The 16,895-nt window shown below is 39.4% G+C and overlaps 1 protein-coding gene across 3 annotated transcripts in view; it reads right to left on the minus strand.

Annotated features, from left to right (window-relative positions):
• Positions 1-16,895, minus strand: part of LOC117402134 (NACHT, LRR and PYD domains-containing protein 12-like) — a 60,279-nt gene that overhangs the window by 11,334 nt on the left and 32,050 nt on the right. For all 3 annotated transcript variants that reach the window (XM_059007940.1, XM_034910464.2, XM_059007939.1), the window contains exons 5-7: positions 10,572-10,745; positions 7,671-7,844; positions 4,236-4,409 (exon numbers count right to left, since the gene is read on the minus strand). In XM_059007940.1, the coding sequence (XP_058863923.1) occupies positions 4,236-4,409; positions 7,671-7,844; positions 10,572-10,745 (522 nt within the window). The remainder of the gene's footprint in view (positions 1-4,235; positions 4,410-7,670; positions 7,845-10,571; positions 10,746-16,895) is intronic.

A 16,895-nucleotide genomic window follows, 5' to 3' on the forward strand; every position in this document is an offset into this window, starting at 1 on the left:
TAAATACATTGGCATTTAAATATAGCACTCTCCAATTTTCATATTGTTATTATTATTATTATTTATTTCTTAGCAGACGCCCTTATCCAGGGCAACTTACAATTTTTACAAGATATCACATTATTTTTACATACAATTGCCCATTTATACAGCTGGGTTTTTACTGGAGCAATCTAGGTAAAGTACCTTGCTCAAGAGTACAGCAGCAGTGTCTCCCACCTGGGATTGAACCCATGACCCTCCGGTCAAGAGTCCAGAGCCCTAACCACTACTCCACACTGCTGCCCTGTCCTGTCGTCACTAGCCTTTGCCTTGTTTTGAGGAAAATCTGACAAATTTCCAGTGTAAACATAACGGTAAATTAAAATAAATAAATCAATAAATAAAATCAACCCCACTGTCCAAAGGAGAAAAAAACAAGTTTTGAAAACTACATTAACATTATGGCCTATTCACATGGAAATAATTCGATCTCTCATTCTTTTTTACATTTGCTGTTGGTTGCAATTTATGAATTACGTGGCCCAGCTTCTGCTAGCGAAAGCAGCAGTCTCTTCCAGTGTGCCGCGGCTGCAGAGATGCATTTCACTTTTTGCTGTCATATTTTAATTAAAACTTTGCATGACTTTGCATAGCCACTTAGATTTGCATTATCTTCAGTGAATACAACTATACTGTAATTTTTCCAAACAGTACATTAGAGGTAGTCTACCCTTTCCTGCAATGAAACTTACAACAGCGACAACTCCAGCTGATAATTTAATTTTGCATCTCCATACTTCAATATGTATAATATCTCTTTTATACATGTACAGGTAGTGTACAAAAAAATGGAAACACCTGGGTAAATAAGGGTCACCAAGTATATTGAAAGCAAGGTCTTCCACACAGGTGTGGCTCATGCGTTAATTAAGCAAATAACATCCCAGCATGCTTAGGGTCATGTATAAAATGCTGAACAGGCCTGGTTGCCTATAATTATGGCTAGCATGGCTGCAAGAGGAGACCTCAGGAGACCTTTGAAAGATGGGTGATTGTTGGGGCGCGTTTGGCAGGAGCTTCAGTGACCAAGATAGCTCAACTTGCTGATGTTTCACTCTGAGGGAATGCCATCATCAGCAAAGGGCAACAGTGGGCGAAAGCGCATACTCCAGGATCGTGATATCCGTGCATTAATTCGAAGTGCAAGGCAAAACAGGCGAGCAACTGCAGATCAATTGACTGCAGATTTCAACCTGGGGCGCAAGCAGCCAGTTTCATCAAAAACGGTCCGCCGAGAACTCCACAGAGCGGGATACCATAGTGGCTCAACGCCCTATTAAGTGATTTTACATTGGGGTTTCCATTTTTTGTCCACTACCTGTATGTGGATTTATTATTAATTGACTTACTGCCCACATCGCAACCAAGATATGTAGAATATCTATTTCATACATGTATAGGTCTAATCAATCTACATACCACGTCGCGACCAAAAATGCATCACGTACTGGAGTGCTCAGAGAAGCTTTTTCCCCATGTGGATTCGCTTACACTTATACAGTACATTACTAAGGCCCTACCTATTTCACGGCAGTGAAAAACGTGACACAGACCGTGAAATTCATTCCTCACTGTGAAAACTGTCTATTTTGTGTACGTTTACCCTGAACTTAAATCCAATTAAGTTATGTGTATCGGTCCAGGTTCCTGATGTGATTATAAGCTTGTTTCAATTTCAAAAAGAAAACTGGACAGGATTTATTCATTGACACTTAACAGCAGCCAATAACCACTCTGGGCTCTCCTCACCGATTGGTAGATATGGGCATCCGGGGCAGGTTGAGTATCCTAGGAGATCTCAACTGATATTGTTAAGCGAGTGAACATTTTGTGAGTGTCCAAAATGAATACAAATAATCTACAATAACACCGTGTAACAATTTTTTTTTTTTTTTGGTTCCTGGGTAGTAAGTGTTATTTCCTAATTGCTTATGCCTCAAAAGTATAGAAAATGGCTATTATTCCCCACAAACTTTGCTTTTGTGACCAGGACAGTGATATTTTGAAATTTACCTATTTTCCAGAACATTCCAGATAGATTCAGTGCTGAGTAAACTTGGAGTTACTTCTAGAACTTTCCAGTAATATAAATGGTAGTATAAATACAGGGGCCTTAAGCCCACCAGTTCAGTATAGTTCCAGCTGCCTAAGTGGATACATATCTGCATTTTTCTGAGATGGCATCAAGGTCATAGGAGACTTCAAAATGGTGGCATTCCTGATGGGTCTCCAAGGCGGTTTTACCAAGTTTCCCTGCTATCCTTGCCTTTGGGACAGCAGGGACACCAAGGCGCACTACCACAGGAGGGACTGGCCACAGCGGACCGAGTTCTCTGTGGGGAGGAACAACGTCAAGTGGGAGCCACTGGTGGACCCCCGGAAGGTGCTGATGCCACCACTGCACATCAAATTGGGCCTTATGAAACAATTTGTCAGAGCTCTAGATAAGGAGTCTGCAGCCTTCAAGTACCTTCAAGACTTCTTCCCTAAGCTGTCTGAGGCAAAGGTCAAAGCCGGTGTCTTTGTCGGACCACAGATAAAGAAGATCCTGGAGCGCAATGAATTCCCCAAGATGCTCACTAGTAAGGAGAAAGCGGCTTGGAACAGCTTTGTCGCAGTGGTTCGGGGCTTCCTGGGCAATCACAAGGCCGAAAACTATGTGGAGCTGGTTGTGACTCTGGTGAAGAACTACGGCACAATGGGCTGTAGGATGTCCCTCAAAGTCCATATCCTTGATGCTCATCTTGATAAATTCAAGGAGAACATGGGAGCGTACTCGGAGGAGCAAGGCGAGCGCTTCCACCAGGATATACTGGACTTTGAACGCCGCTACCAAGGACAGTATAACGGGAACATGATGGGAGACTACATTTGGGGGCTGATTCGTGAAAGTGATTTACAGTATAATCGTAAATCTCGAAAAACTACTCACTTCTAAATCTTTTGTAGTCATTTTTGTATTACTTTAGTATAAATACATGTTAATTTGGATTCATATGTTGTTTTTTTCTGACTTTATGTGAACGAAAAGACACAAATTCGCCCGTTTTCTCATTGGAAATAGGTAAATTTCAAAATATTACTGTCATGGTCACAAAAGCAAAGTTTGTGGGGAATAATAGACATTATCTATACTTTTGAGCCATAAGCAATTAGGAAATAACACTTACTACACAGGAAGAAAAATGGTGTTACATAGTGTAATTACTGTAGCGGATCGTGTACGATAACTTTGCATTCTACTGGTGGCAAACTATTTTGTACAACCTGCAATGTTTCATTGTATCACATACGTCGAGCTACAATCCAGCGGCATTTAGACTCAAAAACGGAAAAGGTCGTGGATAGTGCATTGCTTCAAAACAAAAAGGTAACAAGGTAAAAAAAAAAAAAGAAAAGAAAAAAAAATTCAGAAACAGCGGCACGTGACAACATAGTAATGTTAAATATTATTAGTTTCTCTCAAGACAGACGGCTACGGGACTGATTTAAAACAATAAAATACATTAACAAAGCAGGTTACTGTTGATCTCTGCATCATCATCCTGTATTTGTTCACAGACGCATATTCTCAGTAACTTTTAGAAGCAACAACACAGATTACATTCTTGACAGTAAGTCAACACTAGAAGCCCAGCAGCAGTCATTTTGGTGGTTTTTGGTTTTAAAATGTAATTTTCTCCAGTCGTGTAACACATATGGGGCTTATTATTTATTTCTTAGCAGACACCCTTATCCAGGGCGACTTACAATTGTTACAAGATATCACATTATTTTTACGTACAATTACCCATTTATACAGTTGGGTTTTTACTGGAGCAATCTAGGTAAAGTACCTTGCTCAAGGGTACAGCAGCAGTGTCCCCCACCTGGGATTGAAGCCATGACCCTCTGAGTCCAGAGCCCTAACCACTTCTCCACACTGCTCTCACAATACTCTCACAAAGCATGAAACACAGGAGTGCAGAAACAAAGGAGATATATTACATTATACCTAAAAGCCCCGGGAGCAGTCACATTGACGGCCACACATAAACAATTGTATTTTCATTATACAGAACAATATTCAACTTTATTATTTTTATTTACCAGTCCGCAATGTGTTTAGCTGTAGTTAGATTAGTCTCTACTCTCTGTCTGAGTGAATGACTGGCACCTGCTTGAGTAAAATATGGGGCAGAGTGTTTACTTACCCCAGTTTCTCTAATTTACAGTTTGGATCCTTCAGTGCAGCAGAGAGCAGTTTCACCGCTGAATCCCCCAGGTTATTCCTTTCCAGCTCCAGCTCTCTCAGGGTTGACTGGTTTGTACGCAGAGCAGAGGCCAGGTCCTCACAGCAATCTCCCGTGAGACGACACTCACTCAGCCTGAGAGATAAGGAAACAGGATCTCACTAGGAACTTAGTTCTGCACACCTGGCTGCTCTGCTGCTGCCAAGCTTGAAATCAGGAACTGGTAGTTTTTAATTTATTTGATTATCTTATTCTATCTGTTTCTGCTTGCCTCTCTTCACTCTCTCCCTTTATCTACATCTCTCTCTCTTCCCCTTCTTTCTGTCTCTTGTCATAAACCCCTCCTCTCCCTGTCTTTGTCTGCCTCACACCTTTTCACACTCTCCCTCTCTTCCTCCATCCCTGTCTCTCTCTTTCTCCCTGTCTGTCTAAAAGTTTACCATATTAAAAGCACAGTAAAGTGTAATAAAGAAAAGTGAGGAATGGTAAAGTATATTAATAAACATGGCAAACCAGGGTAAACTATGGTAAATGCACAGTATAATCATGGGGAAAACATGGTAAAACTGCAAAAATACTATGTCCAACCTTTATAAGGGTTAGCACAGCTGTTATGCTTTAGTAAAGAATTTAGAATTTTTTTGTGTATCCATGCTACAGAGAAATGTTACTGAAGCATGAAGGCTCGACAGGGGATGGGTTGGCATGATATAACCGCACACTTAAGGCATTACAAGGCACAACGCGAAGTGGAGTTTCTTTAACCCTTAAGTGTGTGGTTATATCATGTCAACCCACCCCCTGGAGTTCCTTAATGATATTATGAAAGGATTATACAATTATTAGATTTATTTACTTTTTGAATTAACACAGCAAAGTTAAAAACCAGCTTGCAGACTTATAAAGCTTCATATGCTGTACTGCTCTCCATCTCTATTCCTGAAGGAACCGGCATAAAATTCCCTGAGGAGACTGCTCAAGTTAATGAAATGCAAGAGGTCTACCTTTTTGTTGGAGCCAGTTTTGTAGGATATTCACAGCCCATTTAGAAGCCTTTATTGTGTTTTTTATTGTTTGTTTGTTTTGGTCAAGTTCCAGTTGATTCAGTTCTGGTTCCGTTATTTCACTGTGCAGTTTTTCTTTTAAAGAAAGCTGAATTACTGGTACTTTGTCCTATTCAGGAAATTCATCTTCATACCATTCTTCAACAGTTTTTCCATTAAAAAGATCTGGGTCTGACAGTTTTTTTAAGTTAGTGGTTACTTACAGATATTAAATGTTATAGAATTAGGACAGGTAAGTAGTGGATGAATTTGAATCAAAGGTGATGTGTCTGTTGAAAGGTTGTGTGGGATTAACGTATGGCTGATAGAATGCAGCTAATCAATCAATCAGAGAGCAGGATTTTTCCAAGCAGATTTATAATTTACAATAACATAATATTTAAGAACTATGTGGTGCATTATCAAGGCATTCAATATCACATAGTCCTTCCTCCCTTCCACCCTCCTATCTCTGTCTCTATAGCCCCTTTCACACTGGCATGATCTACATGGGTCAGAACCAACCCGGGCAGGACCCGGTGTCATGCGGCTCGGGTACGCAATATCACACTGCTTTTGATAAAGCAGGGTTGACCCGAGTGACAGACGCAAGTAAACAATATGCATATTAATGCCCCAGAAGCAGCTTTTACTGACGCTTCCATCCAAGCTTCTCTGGATTGAAAACCATTGGCCCAAATTTTGATTAGAGCAAATGTTTCTTCATCCCTGTTGCAATCTGTCTCATGCTGTGTGTCTCAATCGACAAAAATATGGCTAAACAGAATAAACAGAAATGTTCCTTGCGGAAGTGAAACTTTCATGCAGGCGTGGCTGTGTTATTGCGTCGGCTTATGAACGGCCATCAAGCATTTTGTCTCACTCACCCTGGGTTAACCCGGGTCTGACCCAGGTACGTGGTTTCACACTATGCAGGATTGTGACCCGGGTAGACAGGACCCGGGTAGGAGTGATAGTGTGAAAGGGGCTTCTCTCTCCCTTCCTGCCCCTTTCTCTGCATACCTCTATCCATGTCTCTACATATTCACCATATTCTACCACTTTTTAATTTCCCTTACTAACTCACACAGGGATGCCCTGCTGTGGTTGAAAAGTTTCCCATTCACTTGAATGTAAAAGCAATTCCCTATAGACTTGCACTGGGTGCGCTCTCACTCTGTATTATTGTTTTACAGGTTAATGTAATTGTAGATAACACAATCATTTCATAAATCTTACCTGTTTTGCACCACCATTGGCTAAATAGGTCGCAAATGTGTAGTTTTGAAAGAAAGCACACAGGTATTTTCATTTTAAAACATGATATATGGTAGTTTAAGTTAAAGGAAGCTCTCTGTTTCTACTCCTTATTCTCAGGTTATCTGTTTTCACTTGCACTTCCTGGGTCATTTCACCTCAGCAGTGCCTTCAGGATCAGCATGTTACTGCCTGAAAGTATGTCAGTCAATAGGGGAAGCAGCTGATTGGTTATTGACAGGAAAGAAGCCAGTGAAGGGGCGGGGACAATTTCACCCTCGCTTGGCTTGCAAACAGAGATAAAACAGTGTAGTACCAGCCCAAGTATTTTATATACGTGTGTGTGTGTGTGTGTGTGTATTTTAACACACAGGTTCAGCTGGAGATCTTTATTTTGAACTCTTTCTTGTTCACCACTATGAGTGACAAATAAGAATTAACCCTCAAGTGCAAATGTCTATTCTGTTCAATAAAGTGTTGACTCGTGTTCAATCACATTTTCAGGTTTTATAACTTCGTTTCAATTTTAAAACATTACAATAGAATTTGTTTTCAATAAATGGTATATATCCTCAGTAGTAAGATCACCCCTCTATTAGACCACATTTTGATGGTGCCTTGCCTGGCATTAATATTGAGGTTTCACTGTTTATTGAAATAAATCTGTCAATTACTCATTTTACAGTTTATTATGGGGTCAAAAATACATTGTAAAATTGAACATGTTTTATAGCACCTGATATTTTCACAGATAAAGGAAGGAATTTTTTCAAAATTGTAAATGTTTTTTTTGTTGCTGGTGTGTTTTTTTAATATGATTTGGAGCCAGTTTAACATGTGCTGTGATATCTTTTTTTCTTTATTTAACTGAATTCTCAAGTCTCTTTCTTTCTTTCCACCTGGCTCTCCCCCTTCCTCCCAGTCTTCCTCTCTCTCCCTTTCTGTCTGTCTCTTTCACTCTCCCTCTGCCTGTCTGTCTGCCTCTCTCTGACAGTCAAAGGAGTGGGGGAGTGCTATTAGAGAAGGCGAGGAGTGGAGTTGTCATCCTTCCCTGTCAGTAATGTAATATTCACACAAACATCCACTGTTTACTTACCCCAGTTTCTCTAATTTACAGTTTGGATCCTTCAGTGCAGCAGACAGCAGTTTCACCCCCGAATTCCCCAGGATATTCCATCCCAGCTCCAGCTGTCTCAGGGTTGAGTGGTTTGTACGGAGAGCAGAGGCCAGTTCCTCACAGCAATCACCCATCAGATCACACTGCCTCAGCCTGCAGAGATAAGGAGACAGGATCTCACTAGAAACTCAGGGGGTCATTTTCATACAGGGCTAGTTGTATTCTAAGTGCTGGTGCAACACAGTCTGTGCTGCGAATGACTTACGACCCATTCTAAAATGCAATTTTTAGGATATCACTAGAAACTCAGTTCTGTACAACTGGCTGCTCTGCTGCTACCAAGATTGAAATCAGTAATTGTGGTAGTTTTTAATCTATTTGAATATCTTATTCTGTCTATCTCTGCTAGCCTCTCTTCACCCCCCCCCTTTCTCTTTCTCCCCCACCTCTATCTGTCCTCCTCCCTCTCTTTCCTCCTCTATCAGCATTATCCCCCTCCTGTCTTTCTCTGTCTCACTCATTTTCTCTCTCTCTCTCCCTTCCTCTCGCTGTTTGTCTCCCTCTTTCAATCTCCCACCCACCCTTTAATGTTATTAGCAGTTCTGGTAATTCAGATAAACAGTGAATACACAACCTCTATTTAACACTAGAACCGCTGCGGTTATACTCATACCTAAAACTGTCGCCAGCAGTCATTATGATGGTTACATTTTAAACAACGTCAATATTAAAATGAAAGACAAACTATATAATACAATTATAAAGTTTTATTTAAGCACATCATATCAAACATTTGCACTGCTAAAACTTTGTATTTAAATGAATTAAACATAAAAGGGGTTATTTTCTAACTTAAGCCTTACTTAAAAAAATGAAAAACTATAATAAAATAAACATTTAAAAAGAAACTAGTGTGTAAACAGGTATATGTACATACAAAAAAGCAAAGCAGTTTTTAATTTAAAACAAAAGTAACATATGTTTTCTATTGCGTGTGTCATTCGGTGCAGCACATAATCCAGGTTGAGCTGCTGCAGCACATTTTGATGGTGCCTTGCCTGGCCTTAATATTGAGGTTTCACTGTTATTGAAATTCAAATCAGTTAATTACTCATTTTACATTTTATTATGGGGTCAAAAAATAAATTGTAAAATGTAAAATGAAACCTTTTTTTGTAGTATCTGATATTTTTATAACATTTCACAGATAAAGGAAGGAATTATTATTTTTCAAAATTGTAAATGTTTTTTTGCTGCTGATGTATTTTTTTAATTGATCCTGGAGCCAGTTTAACACTAGAACATCCAAGGTGGTCATTTTGACCATTTTTGGAATTTAAATTGTGGTGCGTGTGTTTAAAATACAGAGTTGTGCTTTCCTGACTTTTCCTAAACATATGTACTAATTACACTGACAAAGAAAGAATAGCGGCGCTGCAAAAATTAGCAAGATAAAATACTGTCATACCTATTCCAACCAGGAGCGGTCAAATTGACTGATACATATAAAACATATTATTATTTGTATTCATCAGTCAGGATTTGCAGCCGTATTGAAGTTTGATTATATCAGTCTGCATTCCTCAAGTGAGCGGTCTATTGACATTTCTATTGTTTCAATGAGCCTCCTGATAGCCCATCAATCAGCCTTGACAGCTCACGGTGCCAGGCTGTCTGTCTGCACTGGTTACTATAAGTCACTCGTTTTTCTAAGAAATTCATTGTTAACCCAATACACATTGCAAATGGATTGCTGAAGATGCAGGACAGCAAAGCAGTGTTTGGAATTATTGCACATTTTACCAAACAATGATTCTGATGCAGCAAAGATGGACAATGACGAATCTGGCTCTGAAGCAGACTGGGTTTGCGAAGATGAATCTTCCAGCAGCAGTGACACCAAGATGATCCCTAGTCAATGCCCTTGGAGGAATTAGAATCTTTCATTGTACTAGTATATGCCCGTGGAGCATTTGGTGCCAGAAGCCTGGGTTACTGATGATAGTTGTGCCAAATTCCCAAAGACAATCTGTGGTAAGTGCACTGCATATTTTGAAAAGCGCAGGATCTGTGTGATTTGTGCCAGCACTTAGACTTTGTAAATTATTGTAAATGAAGCCCATTCTGTTCAAATGTTTATTTATTCATGTCATTTCGATTATAGTATGTCCTTATATAAATGCATAGCTTTGGTTGCACTTTGTTATGTAGGCAATATAAACCCATTTATTTAAAAAAGTTGATATTTATTTACATAATTTCAGTTGTACAGTATTGTTTGTATATGATATACCTTTATATACACAAACATATTTTAAAATATTTGTTTATTTAATTTTTTGCGGTTGTGCGTTCTGTAATAAGTCTGTATATAAATACATTTCTGTTCAAATGTCTGTTTATTCACAATGTTTTGGTTATGTAGATGCTTTATATGACATTCCTGAATAAAACTATGACTTATATTCAATTGTTTGTCCTTTCATTATAATATTTATGTTGTTTTTAATACGCCGGTCAAATTGACCGGTCATGGTTGTTCTAGGAATGCCTATAAACGCAGTCATTCTAATGTTAACATGTGCTGTGTTGTCTTTTTTTCTATTTTTAACTGAATTCACAATTCTCTCTCCCTGTATATCTCTCCCTTCTCTCTCTTTCTTTCTACCTGGCTGTCCCCCTTCCTCCCAGTCTGTCTCTCTCTCCCACTCTGCCCCTCTCTCTTTCACTCCCTCCGCCTGTCTCTCTGACAGTCAGGAGTGGGGGAATGCCATTAGAGAAGGTGGGGAGTGGAAGAGGGCTATAGAGGAGAGAAGAGATGAGAGGACAGTAGAGTAGAGGAGTGAAGTTGTCACACAAACACCCAGAGTGTTTACTTACCCCAGTTTCTCTAATTTACAGTTTGGATCCTTCAGTGCAGCAGACAGCAGTTTCACCCCCGAATCCCCCAGGTTATTCCTTTCCAGCTCCAGCTCTCTCAGGGTTGACTGGTTTGTACGCAGAGCAGAGGCCAGGTCCTCACAGCAATCTCCCGTGAGATGACAGTCACTCAGCCTGAGAGATAAGGAATACAGGATCTCACTAGAAACTCAGGGGGTCATTTTCATACAGGGCTAGTTTTATTTTAAGTGCAGACTCAACACAGCCTGTGCTGTGACTGACTTACCTTCTGTTCTAAAAATGCAATTTTCAATAGGAAAATGTAAAGTTGTAAACCTGTGACTCTGCATAGTAAATGAGTATGTAAATGGCCTCAATACGTACAAACACACCCTCACCAAGAATTGCGCTGGGAAAGTCTGAAAGACAAGCCGTGGTTCAAACAGGTCACCCTAAAAAAAGAAAAGCAAGCTTCACAGAGGACGAGACGCACATCATTCTTTTTGTTTGTTTTTTGCCTAAGTCTGATGCACACAGGAGACTAAGGAATAAAAAAAGCCTATCTACAGAATTAAGATACGTAGTTTGCGTCGCTTGCGGTGTGCAGTAGTTCATTTAAATTAGGGGTTTTCCCGATGTCCGTGAAATCGCAAATTAGGTAGACCCCTAATAATGACCCTATCTGAGATGGGGGTGCGCGGTAGAATAGATTATTTGGAGTACAGGGCCTAAAAATATTGAAATCCACTGATCTAATAAAACTAAGAGAGAACAACATAATACTATCGAAAAAAATACAGTTGGGTATTCGTAACAATGGTCTCCTATATTCTTGCTGCGGGGCTACCAATCTCAGCATCAGGCTTGAACGACCGTGTATAGAATTGAAATAAAATCTCTTAAACCTAATACACAGAGCAAGATTTGTTGTACAGGAACAAAAACAAATCCCTACTGAGTTCAGTTTGAGAATTAATCTGAGGCTTCATCTCATCAATCAATATTTCTCGAGTAAGCAGAACAAAAAGAATAATATGCCATTGCACAACATGACTTTTATTGTATATGCATTAACACTAGAAGCCCAGTGGCAGTCATTTTGGCGTTTTCTGGTTTTAAAATGTAATTTTATCCAGTTGTATAACACGTATGGGGCTGCGTGTACGTGTACCTTTCTGTCTGTATGTATTAACAAAGCATGAAACGTATCTCACAAAACATGAAACGCGGGAGTGCAGAAATAAAGGAGATGTATTACATTATACCTAAAAGCCCCGGGAGCAGTCGGCCACACAAAACAGTTATATTGTGATTTTACAGAACGGTATTCTGCTTTATTGCTTTTCTTTACCAGTCCGCAATGTGTTTAGCTGTAATTAGATTGTTCTCTACTCTCTGCCTGAGTGAATGACTGACAGTCTATTGTTTTTCAATCAGCCTTTTCAAAGACTGGCACCTGCTTGCCAGCTGTGCTGTTTTGGTCAGTCAATTAACATCGGGACTGGTGAAAATAAATACCTGAGACTGTAGAGTTTTACAACGCAAGAAAATATGGCGTTGATGTTTTGGATCAGATGGCACAGAAGTATTCCATTAAAGCTGGCTCCCAACAGTGGCCTGTTCAGGTATTTTACAATGTATTGGACCTAGCAGCCATCAACTCCTGGGTACTTTACAAATAATGCATTGAGAATAATTTACAAATGAGAGAATATATTTTACAGTTAGCACAGGAACTTTGCAAGAAGCATTTGGAACAGAGGGAGCCAAACATGTACCCACAGCTGAAGCTGGCAACCCCGCTGAGAGCCGCAAGAGACGCCAATGCCAGGTTGGCAAGTGCAATAAAAATAAAACTTCAGACAGCTGTGCCCTGTGCAGAAAGGCGATGTGGAGAAGCGCATTATCTGTGTTGATTGTGAACAGCCTTAGACTCAAGGTAAAGGAATACCATTTTGTCGAAAAAAAGAAAAATAAATTAGACTTTATTTTATAACTTCTTGTGCTGTGCGCTTCTGTAAAACGTTTTCTTCTAAGTTTATTTGTTTAGTTGCTTTTATAGATCTGATAATAAACCGATTGCTGTTGAAAAGTTAAACATATATTACTATCGTTTCAGTTTTATAAATATGTATGTTGTAAACCGATGTCTGTTCAGATGTTTATTTATTTACATTTTCTTGTTTTGATTTGCAAAATAAATTTTCATATGTATATACAACATGCTTCAGTTTTTCAGATTATGTAACGTACTCAATAATAATAATAAAAAAATTACATCTGACTGTTTCTCCGTTCGTTATACAATTTACAGTGTTTAGAATACAGCAGTCAGAAAGACTGCTGCGGGGCTTCTAGGTATGAGTGTATCTCCGGTCCTTCTAGTGTTAAAGGATAAAGGAAAAGGGCTTTTATTTCTTATTTATTTATTTTACATCACACAAGGACTACATGTTAAAATGAAAAGGTAAGCAGTGCAGTTTCACTATACGTTGCCTGTGCCTGTCCCCTGCTGAGTGCCATGTCTGTTGATCGCTCATTTTCAGTCAAAGTAAGTCACCTCCACCTTCACAATAAGCTACTGATCAAACGATACGCCTGGATAGCTGGGGCTTTTTATATGAACGTGGTCTTGTGTAGTCTCGGGCATTATCATGCGCATTAAATTATCATTTGCAGTAAATGTATTGCTCGCGCTATGGCATGTAAATGAGCCAAATAGTGTACACATAAATGAATGTGTTTTCTGTTAGTAAATGGGGCAGTAAATTTAGATTTATCGCACACGTTAGGCTCATTACTTTACGTGCGCGCCAACACTAAATTTAGTGGTAAAGTTGGGAGCTTACCTTTTGTATGATGCGCAAGTTCATCTCATTTCTGTTTTACAATAATCATATTTAATAATAAAAATGACAATTTTACCAAAATACGAATACAAATAAATGTAACAAAAAGCTTGCATTAACACCGATACTGTATTACAGTCACGTGTTGTTTGAGAGTACACAGCATGCAGGGTAAAAAATTACATCATGCTTTATGTGATCTTGTTGATGTAAACACACCCCAAACAGAGCAGAGCATGATAATGAAAGTGAAAAGTGTGCATTTGTTTTTCAGTGACAATGTGTCCCGACTTCGGATCCATATCGGTAATCAGAGGCCAAAAGTTGGTTACAGTGAAAGATTTGGATAGCCCCAAGCACTGTAATGAGTGAAAATAGCATCTGCAGTTAACTTTAGCAACATTGTTGTTATGTTAAATAACCAATCAGATGATCGTTTGCACTTACAGGAAACGTGATAATTACTGACAACAACTAGTTTATGAATGTTTATGTGAATTAATTTATGTTAGTAGATTTATATTGATGGCATGTTATTTATTAGAAATTTATATATATATATATATATATATATATATATATATATATATATATATATATATATATATATATATATATATATATATATACAGTGCCGTGAAAAAGTATTTGCCCCCTGTCTGATTTTTGCATGTTTGCATATTTTTGACACTGAATGTTATCAGATCTTCAACCAAAACCTAATATTAGATAAAAGGGACCCTGATTGAACAAATAACACAAAAATTTGATACATATTTCATTTATGCAACACCCAATTCCCCAGTGTGAAAAAGTAATCGCCCCCTTAGACTCAATAACTGGTTACACCACCTTTAGCAGCAATATCTGCAACCAAACGATTCCTGTAGTTATTGATTCGTCTCTCACAGTACCGTGGAGGAATTTTGGCCCACTCCTCCATGCAGAACTGCTTCAACACGTTTGTGGGTTTTCGAGCATGAACTGCTCGTTTCAGGTCCTGCCACAACATCTCAATGGGGTTTGGGACTGGACTTTGACTAGGCCATTCCAAAACTTAAAATTTCTTGTTCTTCAACCATTCTGATATAGACTTGCTTGTGTGTTTCGGATCATTGTCTTGCTGCATGACCCAGCTGCGCTTCAGTTTCAGCTCACGGACGGATGGCCTGACATTCTCCTGTAGAATTCTCTGATACAGAGCAGAATTCATGGTTCCTTCAATAATGGCAAGGCGTCCAGGTCCTGATGCAGCAAAGCATTCCCAAACCATGACACTACCACCACCATGCTTGACTGTTGGTATGAGGTTCTTACTGTGGAATGCAGTGTTTGGTTTTCGCCAGACATAACGGGGCCCATGTCGGCCAAAAAGTTCCACTTTTGACTCATCTGTCCATAGAACATTGTTCCAGAACTCTTGAGGATCATTCTGGTGCTTTTTGGCAAACTTGAGATGAGCATTCATGTTCTTCTTAGTGAGCAATGGTTTCCACCTTGCTACTCTGCCATGAATCCCATTTTTGCCCAGTGTCTTTCTGAACATGAACGCTGACCTTAGCCGAGGCAAGAGAGGCCTGCAGATCCCTGGATGTTGTTCTAGGGTTCTTTGTGATTTCCTGGACGATTTTATACCTTGCTCTTGGAGAGATTTTGGCAGGACGGCCACTCCTGGGAAGATTCACTACTGTCCCAAACTTTCTCCATTTGGACAGTATGGCTCTGACTGTGGTTCGGTGGAGCCCCAGAGCCTTAGAAATGGCTTTTTAACCCTTTCCAGACTGATAGGCATCAACAACTTTTTTCCGGAGGTCTTCAGGAATTTATTTTGTTTGTGCCATGATGTGCCTCTAAAACCTGTGTGCTGACAACTTCACTCTGATGGTAAGGGCCAAAGTTAGTCAGATTTATATTGGGCAGAGCTGGCCCAAATCAGGCCTGGTTGTTAACCAAAGTACTCAAACAGCTGACCCAAATTATCCCTTTAATTGGGTTGAGTTAACTAGGGGGGACAATAACTTTTTCACACCTGAAGATTGCATGTTTGATTACCTTGCACACCAAACAAATTTTTTCTCTCAGCCTCCCTCTATATACTACTACAACCCACAAAAAAATCTGACCAAATACAATGTGAAAAATGTGCAAAAATGCAGAAAATCAGACAGACAATTACTTTTTCACGGCACTGTATATATATTAAAAAAAAGCTGGCGGGTAGGACTGGCATGTTAACAGGATCAGGGAACACACAACAGCTAGCACAATATATCAGCTGATAATTAAAGGCTGTGTTGTAGCGGCATTTGGTGATTTTTCCACCAGTCTACAGTGTGGAGATGTAACTGGGTAGATGCTGAATAAATAAAGTGAGTGGGTTGTTTGCCTCAAAGGCAGCGTGACATACTGGCGTTTTGACCAAGATATCAATGGTTGAACATCGGAGATTAACATAAAACGAAGTTGAAACCATAATTATATATTGGTGCTAAAATGTTTGAGTAAAGGATACGAGTTTATAGCAACCATTAAGTAGAGAGAGAGAGACGGGTGCTAAGCAGCTTCACTGATACTGCTCCACAGATTGCCGTTCAGAATTATTATTGATGAGAGTAAAGCCCTGGGCACACTGCCCGATGCGATCAATAGCAACGCAATTTTTCACTTGCATCGGGCAGTGTGTTATGCTTTGTGATGTGATTTTACAGGATTGGCCGATCGATCGCACAGTTTAAACATGTTTAATATTTTGCCATGCCATTCCCTCAATTTGGGCAGTGTTACACCCACTCGCAAGTCTCAAAGTCAGCAACCAACGAGTTCACCGCGTTCAGTCATATGAATGGAAACAGACATGCATGTGTTTGGGTGACACAGTATGTTCCCTTTATTGTAAATAAAAACGTAATTTGGTATCATTTAATTAAAACACTATTAATAATAAATTAATCATGGTTATAGCAGCTCTTTTTAGGTATTCTGTAAATATTTTGTCTAATGGTTCAAAACTACAATGCTTATGGTGCTGCATATGGTACTGACTCATTGTGTGACCCTGAGCAAGTCACTTAACCTCCTTGTGCTCCGTCTTTTCGAGTGAAACGTAATTGTGACTCTGCAGCTGATGCATAGTTCACACACCCTAGTCTCTGTAAGTCGCCTTGGATAAAGGTGTCTGCTAAATAAACAAATAATAATAACTTGTATATCAAGGCTCCCATGGGTGCGGGTTCCCGTTGCCTTTATGCACACATGGTTTGTTGGGACTCTCGGATTTGCAGTTGTCTGTGCCCCCGGGATGTACATTTGTTAGTCTAACACAGGCAGCCACACCGCAAATAATTACACCGTGTAACAATTTTTTTTTTTTTTTGGTTCCTGGGTAGTAAGTGTTATTTCCTAATTGCTTATGCCTCAAAAGTATAGAAAATGGATATTATTCCCCACAAACTTTGCTTTTGTGACCAGGACAGTG

Source organism: Acipenser ruthenus, chromosome 36 (assembly GCF_902713425.1).
Source record: "Acipenser ruthenus chromosome 36, fAciRut3.2 maternal haplotype, whole genome shotgun sequence".
NCBI classification, from domain to species: Eukaryota; Metazoa; Chordata; class Actinopteri; order Acipenseriformes; family Acipenseridae; genus Acipenser; species Acipenser ruthenus.